The following is a 16,386-nucleotide window of genomic DNA, read 5'->3' on the forward strand; positions in this document are numbered from 1 at the left end:
TTAAATTGCAAAAGGGCTATTTTCTAGTCTCTTGGGGACACTCCACTGTCCTGGTCATATTTCAATTTGATTGCTAGCTGTCTCATTTTTGAAAAGGAGCATCTACCTTCACTGTTTATTCACCTTGGTTCTTAACTGTGTTGCTTTTTTTTTCTGTAGGATTGTGGAAAAGGGGTACTACAGTGAAAGAGATGCTGCTGATGCTGTCAAACAAATCCTGGAGGCAGTTTCTGTGAGTATTATCTGGCATATCATGCTCAGCACCTGATCTTTCATCCGTGGTGGCTCAATAAATATTTGTGTGTGAAAGAGGCAGTGTGCACAGGTTTCCTCTGACAATCAGCTCCTTCCTGATAATTTTTAAGTAATCAGTGACACTTTGAAGAATTGCACTTCAATCACAGTGACAGTACTGTTGAGAGAGAGCAGAATAATAATTGTTACCAGTAGCTTGTGCAATTTCTAATGTACCGTCTTCCTCTTTATGTTTTGTGCCTTTCAAACATTGGATTTTTTTATATAATAATTTCACATTCTATTAGTTAGAGAAATACAGATTGTTGAGGAAGGTTTCTAATGTCTACATACAGCATTTCTGTACATTTTCTGTGCTTCTTAGTCACTTGTGGCTCTTCCATCTGATTTCACACAAGATGTTCTCCAAACCAGCAATCAGATGCTGGGGAAATAACTTAAGAAATTAATTTGCCCAATGTCCAGTGTAAATGTTGGCAGTGTTCACTTCCAGTACAGAAGATAGGGGACAAGAGAAAAGAGAGGTCAGCCTGCAGGCTCATCTGAGGCATGTTAGTGGTGAGCAGGCTCTGTACAGGCCATCCATGGAAACTCAGTGTCAAAGGAGCTGTCCTCAGAAAAGGACTGGTGGGGATTACTGGCCTCTGCAGAAGGTATCCATAGATGAGGAGATTAATGGTTACAGCAGCAATTCTGTTCATCAGAAGGAGCAGGGCAACCTGGGCATGTTTGCCTGGGATGATAACAAAATACCTCAGTGTGAAAAACCCCTGTTGGTATTATTAGTGTGAGCCTGTTCACACTAAATAAGATTTGAGAACTGACGTTCACAACACTAACTGCACATACTGCAAGGCCATGCCTGTTCACTTCATGGTCCCTTCTGAATGATCTGATGTCTACTGTGTCACTGACATCCAAAGAAATCTAAATTATGTATTTTACAGCACAACATAATGCATTTGTATAAACTTTCAAAATTGGCTCTGATTATTATTTTATTTCTAATTTTTTCTTTCTGTTGAAGTGCCCTAGTTAAGATGGCTCTACATTATTTAACATTCTTTTACAAAAAAAAATTATTAATAAGTTCTGCTAAAATATATTTCAGACAGTGTTTAAGCTCTTTATTTTAAAGCCAGAAACAAAAGAAAAATCTTCCTCTTCTATGAGCCGTAATAGCTTGGCTGAAATCAATGGAACAGTGACGTATGAAAATTATAAAGCTGATTTTTATATAAGCAATAATTAGGATTTCTATGGTTCCTTGTAGTAGGTCCCTAACTAGGATGAACTCTATTCACTTCTGCTCTTACAGCTGACACCAAATATCTAAGCCAAAGCTGGAAGAGCTGTGGAAGTGGCAGTTCCCAGCTTGGGATCTCTGCAGCCCTGCAGAAGTACTCTGATAGATTTGGGCTATAAACTTGACAGAATGATGTTTGTGAGCAGGACAGGAGCTATTGTTAGGAACTGGAAAATGCTGCTGCAGCAGAATAATCTTTTCAAAATAAAAGGAAATGTATCCATAGATCATTCTTAAAACCAAATATTTGTACAATTTGTACAATAGGCAATGCCAATGAATACCCTTCTGGCACCACACAGGCTTTTTGAACTATCTGAATTTTATAAATTGCTCTTTGAAAAAGCAGCGTCCAGCCTTCCTTTGCTGACCTCTCTTGAGCTAAATGTTTTATAAGGCCCCTGTTCAGGGCTGTTGCTATAGTCATGGATCTGTCCTTGCAGTGGATCATTAAGGAGGAGGTATTATGTCTTCATATAGCAAAGGTTTTTATGAGACACTTCTAAAGAATTTAATAAGTGTAGAGTGGCCTTTTAAAAGCACATAAGCATTTTTTATTCAATTTCCTTTGAAATTGTTAAAGCAAATGGACTGAATTACAGACTAATCAATAAAGATTAGTCAATCAATAAATTCTAGGTCTGTCTTTTTCTGGTTTTTTCAGGCTTTTGTAATACCTGAATACCTGTATGCCCAGCTTAACTGGCTTACCAACAATTAATCAAGCAACCAAAGTATCGCACAGAAGATTAATCTGAATCTTCATGTCACAAACCATCATAAATATATCAGACATCTGTAATCCCAAGATCGGAGAAAATAACAAAACCAGTGCTGTCATGTAGACCTCCACATTAATTTTGTCTTTTTTCATTATTTTCCTTTCTTCTGTTTACATCTGATCTGGAGTTCCCAGGCAGTGGCTGTATTTGCCCTTAGAGGGAGCACATTACTTTTTTTTTCCTCTCTTTTGCATTTTTGCCTTTTCCGTTACTCTTTAGCTGTTCTTCAAGCTGGGAGAAAGCTTCATTCATAAGATAAAAGGCTTATACAAAACTAGGTCAAACCAATGTTCATCCCTTTAGCTCTTCTGCTGTGCTGTTCAAGACAAGTGGAGAGGTTTTGTTCCTCTCTGACAGCACACGGAGATGAGATGGAATCTCATGATTCCATGAATGAGTTTCATGCCTAAAGAGGACGCATTTGAAGGCAGTCTTTCTTGGAACACTATTGTAATTCCTTTCCTCTCAGGGAATAAGTTACATGCAGTGTGGTCTTCTTGCACATGTATTTTAGTAGCAGTTTTTGGTTTTTTGGGTTTTTTTGGGTTTGTTGTTGTTGTTGGTTTTTTGTAGTGAGAGAATTTCTGCCTGCAGATGAGGCCAGATCTTCACTGAAGTGAAGAATGAGTTATTGATGTTTTGGTATCCAAGTAGTCCTCAAGAGATTGGTCACAGAAGGAATATTCTACACTTCTTTAGGAGAAGAACACATATCCATTTTTTAGGTGGTTAAACTTCATAAAATTATACTGATATTTTTTTAATGTGTACTCTTCAAATCTTATATTTGTCACTAAAAGTAATGCTGTTCCTTCTTACCTATTCTACGTTAGTGTAAAAGGAATACTTTCTGCTTGGGGGCTAAATTACTCTTTTCAATATATTTAAATTTGAAATTAAGTTTAAAGTTTAGTTTTTTGTATTTAGGGTAGTTACTAGCATACATACAATATTTAGTTTTGAGCTCATCCATCAGTCTCTAAGTTAATTTCCCATCAAATTTTACAGTAATTTGTTTTCTTAGATGGCCCATTATCTTGTCTAGATAGGAATACTTTCCTGAAGTTATATGTGGGACTCCCTCAATTTCTATTTTTTAGTTTAAATTTTCTACCGTTTCAAGCTTCATTATAGATCTGCGCTTCTGTTCGGATCCTTGTCATTTTAAACTCACAGGGAGCATGCTGAACTGCCAGGTATGGTGGCAAAGCCTGGGGGCACTTAAGCAGCTTGCAGGTTTGAGAGAGAAAGTCCAGATTAAAGGTTTCTATTCATTTCAGAGAATTTTGATCTGTCCAATAATGAACTGTATGTTAGTAGGTAAGAACCTACTTACGAATATGCAGCTTGCAAGCACATTTACAACATCTGAGTTACTGCTGTGTCTGACAGTTGTTGCTTGGGCCAAATGAGCTAATCAGACTTCTAAAGGCAGGTTAAGACTCAAGAGAATTGATTTAGATATCTGGGGAGTTTGGCATTCAAAGAAAAGTGTGCAAGAGATAAAGATTATGCAGAGGTTTCCTTTTTATTTCTATACAGTCATTGAGTTAGTTCTTGCTGGAGATAGAGACAACAAATGTATTTTTAGTTTTAGCCACCAGCTACAAGGTGAACTTACTTGAGGTGTAATTGTCATGTGTTTCTAAAATTTTGAACAAGGTGAATGTCTTACATTATCAATATATATTTAACAAAGCCTAAAAAGGCACACACCAAAAAAGGATAAGAGTTGGGAAGAAACACGGAGCTCAGTTCTGTAGAAAATGAAGTCAAAATTAAGAGAAGAGAATGACAGGGATGCCTAGGTATTACAACAGAGGGAAAAGACTTGTCTAAAATAGTAGCAAAATTTGGGAATACTCTATGCAGGAAGAAAAATACTATGCTTGATTGAAGATATTGAAGAACATTGACTTCCTCTCTTTAGAAGATTTTGCAAAGGATTTTCTTTTCAATAGATGAGGCATTTGTACCTTCAGGTTTCTACCCCGTCACTGATGAATCCTGAGTGTTTTCCATTTTCCCTCTGGCGGTAGAGAGTGGCTTTCTGAGTCTGCTCCTGGCATAAGTGTTTTTATCCATAAGGAGGAATTTAAGGAACAGGCACTGTTCTGATCTATTACCCACCAACCCCTGCTTTTTTGAGGGAGAAAGAAGGGGAAATGTAAAATTCTTCTGTCAAATTTTCTGTATGTTTGCTTGAAAGTGGAACTTTAGAAACTTGCAGGTTTAGGCCAGATTCAGTATGTCTTCAACTATGTGGTTGTTGCTGAAGACCAATGCTTGATACTATAAGACAAGGAATTTGCTAAGGATTATGATTTTGTACTGTATTCCCTGAAAGCGTGGTCCACTTTGGCCATTACCCTTTTTACAGGCTCACAGCCTCTTGAAATAGCATAGACACTACTTTGATAGTGGTTGTATTGCACTGCAGGATAAAGAAGTTCTAGCAATATTTCTAAAAAGGACTTCCATAATAAAACATGCCTCACACACACAATAAACCCTGTATAACAAAGCAGAGTGTCAGACAGAGGAGGAATGAAATAAGGGAAGAATCTGTTGTTTGGTTGCATTGTATCTTATAATACAGTGAAGGCAGGCAAGGAATGATGGTTGGATTGATATCAGGATGTGCTTTGCAGGTCAATTACATTCATTCTTCCCTAACTGGGAACATTGCCAGAGGCATGGCATGCAACCTAATGACTTGTATTAAGAAATAACAACATCTGTCCATCCTATGGCATTGTTGTCGGGTTTTTATGAAACAAAAAATAATTTCTACTTGATCTAGTCTAGGCGCAAAGTGTTAATTTTTTCAGGATTTACTTCTGAGACTTGAAGGTGAATCTTCTTGGAGAGAGATGGTTTAACACATTATGTACAGAGATGACTCCATGGAAGCTGGGAAATTGTCTTGGCCTTTTCTTCCACTTGGTGACAACGTTTTAACAGGGACTTGATCAGTGCCCTGGGAGATTATTCAGTCACACTGCTGTTAAGAACAGATAAACAAGTAGGTAAACTGAGAAGCTGTGTAAGAAACCAATCCAAGTGCTGCCCCTGCCTGGGAGAGAAATGCATTTGTGTTTCTCAGGTGCTGCTTCTGAAGCAATGTTCAATAATGGTTCCATACACAGATAATCTGCTTAGAGGGTGAAGGCATTCTTAATGAGTCAGTTCATAATATTGCAAGCTTATATTTGATTGCTTTTCATGTTTATTGTAGACAGATTTTGAACTATTTCTTCTTGTAATTGGGGAGGGTAACAGAGTGGGACTTATTATCACACTAACTTGATTTATCAGTGCCTTGATTCAAAATTATTTTTTTAGAAACATTTTTTGAGATCCATTTTCATCTGAGTACAAGGTCATCTTGTAGCACACATATTGAAGAAGAGTTACAGTCAAAAGAGCCCAGCAATGCTGTCATCAGCAATGAGGAAATGAGGGTATTGTGTTTGCTATTATCACTAATAGAGGAAATGGAGTGAGCAGATTTACTGTATTACAGTTACTGTCCAGTGCAGCAAAAAGTCAGGGTCATAGTTGCGTAATTGTTACTATTTTATATTATACTTTCATCTAAGTAAACTCTATTGGAAAATATTGGAAAATATTTAGAAGTAACAATGAATGTGACTAATTATCACTTGATTTAACTCTCAGCACGCCACAAATGCCAAATGATGCTGTGTTTGAGTCAGTAGCTGATACCTAGTCCAAGAGACTGACATTTCCAGGGAAATTGCTGTCTAAGAACTGACTGGGGACTCAAGGAATTGACCTTTTCCCAATTAATCTCAGGGAGATGGGCAATCTTTCTGCACCTTCATTTATAAGATGGATTGTTGAAAATATTGTGTGAAGAGAGTGCTGACCCTGTCCAAAAGCTGAGTCTATCTGCCTCATTCACTAATTCTTGAGGCATTGTTTGGTGATGGCCTGGCCATCTCCTTTAGGGGGAAAACAGCATAGGAAACCAGCTCTGTGAGGGTCTGACTCTTGTCTTCAGACAGCCACACATTGCTCTTCTCTATGTTAGCCAGCATGGAGTTAGCAATTAACAAGCGCAAGTAAAGGAAAATGACTGCATTTATCTCAGGCCTTAAACTGCTAATACTCCTTTTATTACAATAATTTTTATTGCATGTATTTTGCAAACTGTAATGCAGGGATAGGGCACTCAAGTACCTGTTCCTAGGGGACTCACTGTACACTCTGCATCTCCAAAAAGTACATGCTGCTGTATGAGCTTGGCTCTGAAGGTTTCTGAGTTGGAGAAGCTGCTAAAGTATCCTGAGATCCTCACATACTGTGTATCAACAGTAAAAGTCTGCCAGCTGGGCGCTGCAGAAAGAGTCAAGAAGAATTGATGAAGACTAAGGAAGTGTCAGGAATTGCCCTAGGGGGAATACCGAAGTAGAAACCCCCCCGACTGCTGCCCCTCATGCCAACTGTGCAGCCTTGACAGCCGTGTGGACACATATTGCAGTATTTCACTAAGGACTGAAAGGCATCTGGTTAAATGTTACATTAAAAAAAGAACCGCCTTGATGTTGCTGCTTTGTCCCCAAAAATATTTACTGAAGCCTAAGGAAATCCTTAGGCACAGTCCTCTAGGACTGTGTTTTTTGTTTCCTAAGCCACCTGTGCCTGTGAGACTAAGCAAGGACAGGCTTGTTTCCCTTGTGTCTTGCTATCCATGCATCTGCAATGAGGGTAAGGAATAAAGAAACGTTGATTTCAGGACTAAATTTCAACAGAACCTGTGAAAATAAAGACAATGGCCAAAAAATTAGTCAGTAGTATTATTGTAGCCTTATGCAATTCTGCACCTCCAATTTCATAGTACTAGACTGACTAAGATAGCAGCCTCTCAGCAGAACAGCTGCTTGCAAAATTGCATTTTTTTCATTAGGTTGTATGGAAACTTACCATAACCTCCATGTCTGTGATTTGGATAAAAGGGTAAGATAATTTCTGCCCTGTTGGGGGGAGATTCCTGTCATGCCAAGGAGTTGTCATAAGCTAAGATTGACTGACACTGATCCCTTTTAAATAGGCTGCATAGAAATTAATCAGTCATTGTTTCAGTTTGGTGGATCTATTTCTGTGGCCCTGGTAGCCACATGAGTGAATCAAAACTCCTCATTTAATCTCAAGATCCCTAACTGCTCCCCTGAAATGTCGGAAACTGTGGATATTTTGGAACTCACAATGAAACTGGATTTCTCCATTTTTAATTTACTATTTCCTGGTTATTTTTATGTCTCTGAGTGACTGGTTTACATGATGTTATTACACTTGTTTGCCGGCACATGAAGAATGCTTTCTGAGGCCTTTTACCTCCACTTTTATTATTTCTGTCAACAAATCCAGAGAATTTGAATTTCTAGACTTTAAATTTCACACACTCCTTCTTCTCATTTGAGCTTTACACAGACTTCCATGTTGGAAAAGCCAAACCCTGGTAGAGGTCAATATTGAAGCCAATGCTTCCAGCAGTCAGCACCACCCCACACTCACCGCTTCATTAGATTTGAGTCCACAATTTTACTTCATGAGCTAGAAATAATGAGACCAGGTATTTATAAGAAACAGGGTCTCCTGTTCAGCTTCAGAAACAGGTTCAGGTAGTGGGGGAACAGGGCTTTTTAGGAGCTGTGTTAGATGGTGTCTGAATGAAGCACACAGTCAATGGTAGTTTGATTTCTGGACATTGACAAATTTGACTGTTTGGTGAACAGTGCTGGATGTGAGGATTTTATTTTATTTTCTGACACAAGTTCTTATGCAATGGTAAGGATGGGCAGCACCTGGAGTATTAACAAACAGTATATTTCATTATTGAAATGTGCTTTTCCAAATACTCAGCTGAGTCCATTTGATGAGCAGCAATAGCAAAAATTCAGCATGCTGTCAGGAAGTAAACATATGAATATTTTATTTCTTATGTTTTAAAGTTACTTTGTTTTACTATTGTGGTTTCCTGTCTATAAAACATTATTGTATTTTGTAATTATTATCATACTTTACAGCAATAAGATATAATAATTCTGAATTATATTTTAGTGAGAAAAATCTAACAACTGTAGAGCTAGATATAATAAATTATCAGGGCTGCAATCCTTTTCCTCACGTCTGACTGTGCCTGCTTCACTGGGGTCCTTATATCTTTTTGTGTGACACAATGATGGATTTTTTTATAAGGAACTTGGAAAGTCAAGCAATAAAATCTGTTAAAATTATGTCCTTTATTTAAAAATCAAGATTTAATCTAAAATTCCATATGGATTTGATAATATCTGGTATGGAGCATTGCTGCCAACAAAAAATTCCATATGGTTTTCTGTGCCGATGCAACCACCCTGGAATAAGTTTGCACTTGTGGCTGTCTGGAAGGATGAATAATTGAACAACCTCAGAAAAGATAAATTTGACAGCTCCATGTCTCACAAATAAGAGTTTTTTCTTCCTGAGTTCTGAGAGGGTGCTTCATTAAAGTGTCTTTAGTCTGAGCACCGCATGAGCATTCGGCTGTACATGGAGTGTCTTGTCTTGTAGCGTTTTCCTTGATGACAGGGCTAAAAAAATATCTCCTTTGCTGGCTGCCTAAATTTTTCCACCTTAATTTAATAGTGAGAGATGTTTGGTATCGTGTTAGTTTCTTGTAAAATGTATTTGAAATTATTTAATAGTCTGAAAAATTATTACTTGGAGGGAGCAGACTGACTCCCTGCATCTTCTTCCTAAAGAAAGAAAGGGTAGAAGGCAAAAATAATGCAGCAGATGTCCTGAAGAGGAGATCTGTGCAATCAGGGTTTACCTCCTGTATTTTATTCACGTCAATCCTAGTTTTTTCTTCTGAGACCCTCCCTCTGACTTTGTTTCACGTTGGAAATCCAAAGCAGGGAGGATCAACAAGCGAGAGCTTGTTCACAGCTGCAGGCAGACAAGGTACCACAGCTCCCTGCCTAGAGAGAACTGAGAATTGGCTGCTGCAAAGACACCTTCTCCTCAGAGAGGGTCTTCCACCTCCCAGGGGCTGCTTCTTCTTTGGGTTTACCGGGCTCCCACCTCCAGGTGCAGGAGCAGAGGGAGGTTCCTGCCCTGCTCCTGCCCGTGCAGGTGCCGATGCAGAGGTGCACAGGGATCTGCCAGAATCTTTGCTTCCTGTGCAGGGACTGATGGAGGGGTGGTTCCCCTTCATGCTGGGTGCTTTCCACAGCTCCCATCCTCCAAATGGTGCAGTAGGGTAGTGCCATTTACTGTATACCCAGATTTGGTATATTTATTTTGCAAATAAAGTATTCTGCTGTTCACACGCCTACTGGTAAATCAAACAGATGAACCTAAGCCAGTTTTTTTTTATAAGAACAACATAGTTTCAGACTGAATACTCTTAACAAATCAGGGGTTATCTCACTATTTTGAAGGATTCATCTGGTTTTCCGTGAAAGCATAAGTCCTTGCAATAATTTTGAATGAATGATTGTCTAGAAGGGCAAACCTGTCAAAAATTAAATTAATAAATCCACAAATAAAATTAGAAGCTTCCATCTCTAGTAAGCTTTGAATTCTCTAATCAGATGGTGTGAAAAAAAAAATCTGGCAACATGTAGAGAAACCAACTGAAAGACAAATTCTGATATACTTTGCTTTTAAATATCTGTGTGGTCACTGAAATTTGCAGCAAGGATAAGGTCCAGTATGTCACTTGAATATAAAATACCATTTCCAGCCCTACATGTTTTTGCAATTGTTTCCATGTGAGACTGGAGGATGGCTGCTGTGCTGGGTTGACTCTAGTGTTATCAATGAAGGTGTTCCAGCTGCCTCTTTCCTAAGCTTATTTTCAGAGTGGGGGTCTGTGAAGGATCCCCTGTTTAGTCAGGTGCAGACCTTCTTCCTTGCCAGACTTGCTGCATTTTCCCCATCTCTGCTGATCTTAAGGAAGAAGCAGACTGAAGCAGTTACATCTGAGCAGACCTTTAAGCATGTGTTTCAGGAATGCACAAAAGATTTTTATAGTTATCTTAGTGATAATGAAGAAATAACTGTTTAAATAACGTAAGGATACTTTCCAAACTGTTGGATGAGATGAGTGATATAATTGGGTTAACATTGCTGCAAGTGAGCTGGCTGGTAAATAGAATTTGGAATAGCCAGCAAAGCGTGTCTATTCTGCAGCTCTTTTTGAGATCTGTAACCCAGTAATCAGAGTTCAGGATCAAACATGGGACTGTTCCACCTGTGCTCTGTGGCTGGGATCACACCTCAGGCTTTAGAGCTGAGGGGCAGCAGCCTGGCACTGGCAAGGTGGCCTCTACTCCCATGTCCCCACTGCCACAGAGATGTGCAAGACACAGCCCTGGGCTGCACAGCTCCCCATGCTCCAGCCTGTGCCAGATTCCCCAAAAAACAACTGCCAGAGCTGGCCAGGTTTAGATCTCTAACTCAGATTAAACTGTCTTCCCCAGAAAGTCTTTAGTGTGTTGAAAGCAAGGGTTCATGAAATTCTGTCACTCTTCAGGTCTGATGTACTCAATATGTTGTTATGCAGAATGGGCATGTGGCTCTTCAAGAGTAAATTATTCACCCCTTACTATATTACTATTTTACTTACTGTTCTTCCTGGACTTTATTTTCCATGACCTTTTCTCTTTATTGTTTCTTAGAATTGTTTGCTTTCTGCATGAAATGCAGACCAACGTATCTAAATAATGAAAAGTCATGGACCAGTTCATTGCTTTCTGTCAGTCTTCAATTTGATTGATATGCTTAAAATCACAGAGCTGATGTCTGCTATCTAGGCAAAGAAAATTAAATTATTTAATATGGTAAGGCACAGCTAAGCAAAAGAAAAGAAATAATTCACTGGACTATTGTTTTCAAACACTGAAAATCTACCTTGGAGAGATGAGTTTTTGTTTCAAAGCTGTGTCCATTGTCTTGTAAACTTGGCAAGGGCCTTTGGCTGAAATCCTTTCATGCAGCTTTGGACATCTAAGAAGGAATGACACCTGAAAAATAAGGTTGGTCATTAGGCTTCCCTGTTGGACCTCCCTCCAGTTACCACAAGAACAAACCCTTAATCACATCCCTTCCTAAAGACAAGCTAAAACAATCTCTGACACAGCCCCTATAAAAATTCTCATCTGAAGCCAGAAGTGATGACAAGAGCCTGGCAACCCTTCAAACAGAAGACCCTTAAGACCCCACAAGAACCTACTCATCAAAAACATTGAATGAAAAGCGCTGTGTACCCAGTGGGGTGTGTGGCCCTTCCAGCAGGGGCTGCAGGCATGTCCATCACTGGCCTTCTTGACCCTGTTTCTTGTTCTGCTGCTGCAGCATGATCTTGGTTTGTTACCAGTGCTCAGGGGAGTCTACAGTTTTTTCTGATTAGAAAAAGTAGTTTGTATGTTGAGTAGTTTGTATTCTGAGCTCGAAGTTGCAAGTGGGGAAGGAGGTTATCCCCTGGAGGGACAGGGAGATAGAATCCTTCACTACCCTTTTGGGGGGTGTCAGAGACTACTGGGAGCTTCTGTGTCATTCTTCCTGTAATCCTAGTCCTAATCCTAGTAACAGCTGCATCCATGCTTTTGGGTTGATCAATAAATGCAAAACAATGAGGGGTGAGAGGCCATAAATCCTCTCCAGTTCTTAAATGTCTGGTCCTTTCCTCACAGTGCTCAGCATGGCAGTAGAGACTAGAAACATGTCTACAGTGTTGGGAGGTCAGGAATCCAGCTCTGATCCCCTCCCTGGATGCAAAGTTTTCTGCTGAAACAAAATTGAATGTAGCTTTATGCCTGTTGTCCTTCCCTTCCAATGCAGGTATAGGACCTAAGGTTATTTAGATTTGCACAGCAATTAATCACACGAGATTTGAGAATAAGTTGCCACATCTGGCATGCTGTAGTTTGTTCATCTGCTATCAGTTCTGATTTACTCTGAATTACAAACCTAAATGTGTAAAATTTCTCTCAAACACAAAAGAGTGAAACATTCAAGTAAGATTTGTGCAGTATTTGGCAATGGAGGTAATTGTACATAACATTTCATGATAATTAAAGGACTGCTGTTTCTGTAATGGCATGGACATATGGGACCTTACCAGAATGAGCAGCTGATTCCTCTATGTTATTATTTACTCTTTTCTTAGGATCTGTGCCAGGAAAATATAATTTATATCCTTCCTAACTTAGGGGGAAGGTTACATTTTGTAAAGTGAGAGATTTTTGCCTTTCTTTACTGATTTGCCTGGGTTTTATTCAGTTTCAGGAGGTTCAGTCTCTGGTTGACTTCTAGCTCTGGTGACATTTGCTTTGAATGGAGAGCCTCACTACTGAAAATCATTTAAGTGTCCAGTTCAAGCCACAGAAGTTTTAAAAAGTCTGTTTCTTTAAACAAAGTAGTAAGCATGATAGGCATTGCACTTAGGCAGAAAGGAATTTCTGAATGCCATTGCATTTCCATTCAGGAGCATCATTGTGTTTCAACAATTTGGAAAGTCACTTTGAACTTGGCATGGACATTCGTCCTTGGGTTCTGTCATAAATCTTCATTTGCAGTGTTTACTTTGCATTCTGTGTTAATTTCGGGGGGTGTCTAAGCAGGGAAACATGGCTAACAAACAACAGTGGAATGTTCATTCTAATAGGTTGTGTGTGCAGTTTAACAGGTAGATGAGCTTGTCTGCAGATATTGTTGATAACACTAGTGGGCTTCTTCTTGAGGAATCAGAACTTACTTTAAAAGTAAAGAACTTAGATTTTAATTAACTTAGAAAACTCTTTGGTATAATTTAGTGGTGTAGCTGTGGTTTGTATTTCAAACAAGTCTGGTCAGACCAAAGCATTCTGAATGTTAAATAACTGCAGCCAATCAATAAAGAATTTTAGAAATAAATATTTAAAACACTGTTTGTTTGGCTTTTTTTAAGATTCCTTACCTGATTTCAGCATAAGAAAGAATAGATTTTTTAAAAAAGGGTGTGCTCTGAGGTGTAACATGAACACACTGGCATAAACCCAGCATCAAATCTGTGTAAAGAAAAGCCGAGGCTGTGCTGGGTTACACTTTGTGAGGCTGGAAAATACACCACTCTACAAAAAGGGTATGCACATCCTTGTTGCAAAAATTAGGTGTCACTAAGCAGATGCTCTACAGCATCCCACTGCCCTCCTCTGGGTCTGTCTGGGGTGGCTTTGCCCTCTCCAGAAAAAGTGTTCAGGCACTGGAAGCAGCAGCAATGCATGCTGCCTTGCTTGGGACAGGAATGGTTGCTTGAAGCCCCAGCTGTGCCTTGTTGATCGATGGAAAAGGAGAAGAGAAACCTGTGTATTTTGCCTTCAGCCATCATTGCAATAGCAGTTTTTTATCCAGGATTTGCCTTGAGAAGAAGGAGTATTTAAAGCAAAGGAAATGGTGCCTTCAGATGTGGCTGTAAAAAAAATAAATAGTGGCCTTCAGCCATTTACAAAAATACAGTTCTCTTGGTTGCCAAAATGAAAGCCTCTTTTTCGTATTTGTTTCTTTAGTTTTTTTAGGGTTCAGAATGTTGGCATTTCTCTTGAAAAGAAGTGGCTTGTCTTCAGGAAAGGACTGAGACGCCACAGAGTCACACATTTAAATGCTAACTACAGAGAAGTCTCTTCAGTCCCTGAGATGTGGCATGTACAGCCTCAGGTGTTGTGCACTGCTGGGCTTTGGCTGAAGCAGGTAAAACTGTCCCAAAGACTGAAGCCCTTTAGATAACAGATTGCACACCAGGTCCTGTCCTGAATTTTAGAATACTTTGTTATTAGCAAGTATTTTCCTTTAAAAAAAAAAATCACACTTTTTCTAGGGATTTTATTAACTTTTTTTTGCATGTTTAGTTCACAGTGACTAATCATACCTCCAGAATTAATCCTTCTTGATTTCATGAAGGCTAGGGAAAGGGAAGGGAATATGCTCTGAACAGGGAACTAGAACCTTATATGCCCTTTTGCCTGCAAAATAAAAGCAAATAAAGCCTCAGCTGAAATAATTATACTTCTCTTGTTGAGAGTATTTTTTTAATAAGAGGCATTCCAACAGAAAGCAGCTATAATGTAATAATTTCCTGGCAGCCACAGTATATATTATTGCATGACCTTTTCCTTTGCTTTCATAATTCTGCCTGCCCTAGCCACACCAGCTGCCTGCTGCCTCCTTCCAGGATGGTCACAGCTCCCCAAACTGGGCCTTAAAATCCTGGTCAAGGATGTTGTCCCTCAAGTTTAGTAGGGACTGATGTGCAGCAGAAGGTACAAATGCACAGCTCCCCATGGAAGCAATCCTACTGAAACACACATTCTTAATTTTGCACCAAAGTGTTACAGGCTAAATGCTCTTGCTTTCTTCTAAAGAAAATGTTCCTGGTTTGGTTCAGTTCTTGTAGGATGTGGTGGTGTACATTTATATGCATACACTCATTCATGTAATGTGATAGTCTGTAGCTTAATGTTGCCTGCACTCAGTAGACATTGTGGTAATTTTTTTGTGTTGAAAATACCAGGTTTTCCTCATCATTCACATGCATACTGTTACAATTCTATGACAAAATCTTCCAAAACCTGGGATGAGATAGCTTAAGCACAGTGACAGTTAAGATAATTAGGTTTGTCAAAGAGGTAGATGCAGTAAATTAGTTTTAGTGGTGGAAAATGTTGGCATTTTCATAAGTTTTCATAACATTTTTGATCTATTCCTGCAAATCATGTGTTTGATGGTGTGCTTGAGAGTTTCTGTTCCCTTGTTTGGAAACAGCATTGGTTTGTATGAAACTGTTGTGACTTCTCATAATAATTTTTGTCTAAACACAGTTACTGTCATCTCTGCAAGTTCAAAAAAACTGAATGATGACTGCAGCACCTGAAGCCCCAAAGCTTTTGTTCACTGGTTTAGCAGGGGAAAAAAATACATCCTATACTGAAAACTGGGCATGTATTACATCAAAGTACAGATTTTACTGTGAATAAATCCTCCATCTGCAGAGGATCAATGCTGCACTGAAGCCAGTGGGGTAAACACAGCAATTAAATTTGGTCTTGTTGACTCCACAGTTTGCAAAAAGCATCCCTGACTTCACAGGTGTGCTCACTTTTGGACTCTTGGAAGGATGCTCAAATCTGAAATTCTGTTTCCATTATCTCCATAAGTTCTAGGATTTTTGCTGTTGCCATCATAGATATATCGTCTCACAGAGCTGTGATCATGAGACCAGTCAGCTTTTTGCTACTGCATTTCTGTTGGAAACCTCCTTTGACCTCAGTGATTAAGTAACAGGCGTGAGTTTTCATTCCTCCTTCCATCTTGTCCATTCTTGTCTTGACAAACAGCATTTGTTTCCTCTCACAGCCTACAACTATTGTTAAGCCAAATAAGCCCATATGTTTAATCTCTGCTCATAAAAACATGGACTTCAGGCTTAATAGGTTTCTTACTGGGAGGTCTGAACCTGATTGCAACCTGTTCTGGGAAAACTCCAGTCTCATATTTCAGGCACCTGTGCTCAAGGTGAAATAATTCAAAATTAAACAAATTCTTCTGATGACTTAGATAGGCCTTATCTTTACATGTATCACCTTATATATGTAAAATATTGCATTTCACTTTATTAATCTTCCTTTGCAAAATGAGAATTTTCATGTTCTTCAAAATTCGTTTCTTTTTCAGTCCAGAAAACTCTCACTATATAAGCTAAATGCTACAGCACATAGTAGCATCATCAGCCTGTTTTTGGCATCTGATCTGAACCAGAGTCTTGTGGAGTGGCACCTCTGTCCATGACAATATCTCCCCTGCTGCATCTGAGGACTGCATTTGTCTGTTGCAAAAAGGCGTTGCTCCAGGAGTTCATCCTGTGCCTCTGGGATGTACTCATAGCACATCTTGTGGTGTATAAACACACCTAAGCATCTCTGTCCCTCTTGCCTTTCCAGCTGGTAACTCCTCACCCATGAGCTCAACAACTCTGTATAGGTGTCCAGTAGCAGG

General features: G+C 39.2%; 1 protein-coding gene across 1 annotated transcript in view; it reads left to right on the plus strand.

The window, feature by feature from the left end:
* The window catches only part of CAMK4 (calcium/calmodulin dependent protein kinase IV), an 88,521-nt gene that overhangs the window by 43,127 nt on the left and 29,008 nt on the right, over positions 1 to 16,386 (plus strand). The window contains exon 5 of the mRNA XM_005429526.2: positions 160 to 232. Coding sequence (XP_005429583.2) covers positions 160 to 232 — 73 coding nt within the window. The remainder of the gene's footprint in view (positions 1 to 159; positions 233 to 16,386) is intronic.

Source organism: Geospiza fortis, unplaced genomic scaffold (genome assembly GCF_000277835.1).
Source record: "Geospiza fortis unplaced genomic scaffold, GeoFor_1.0 scaffold433, whole genome shotgun sequence".
Lineage (NCBI taxonomy): Eukaryota > Metazoa > Chordata > Aves > Passeriformes > Thraupidae > Geospiza > Geospiza fortis.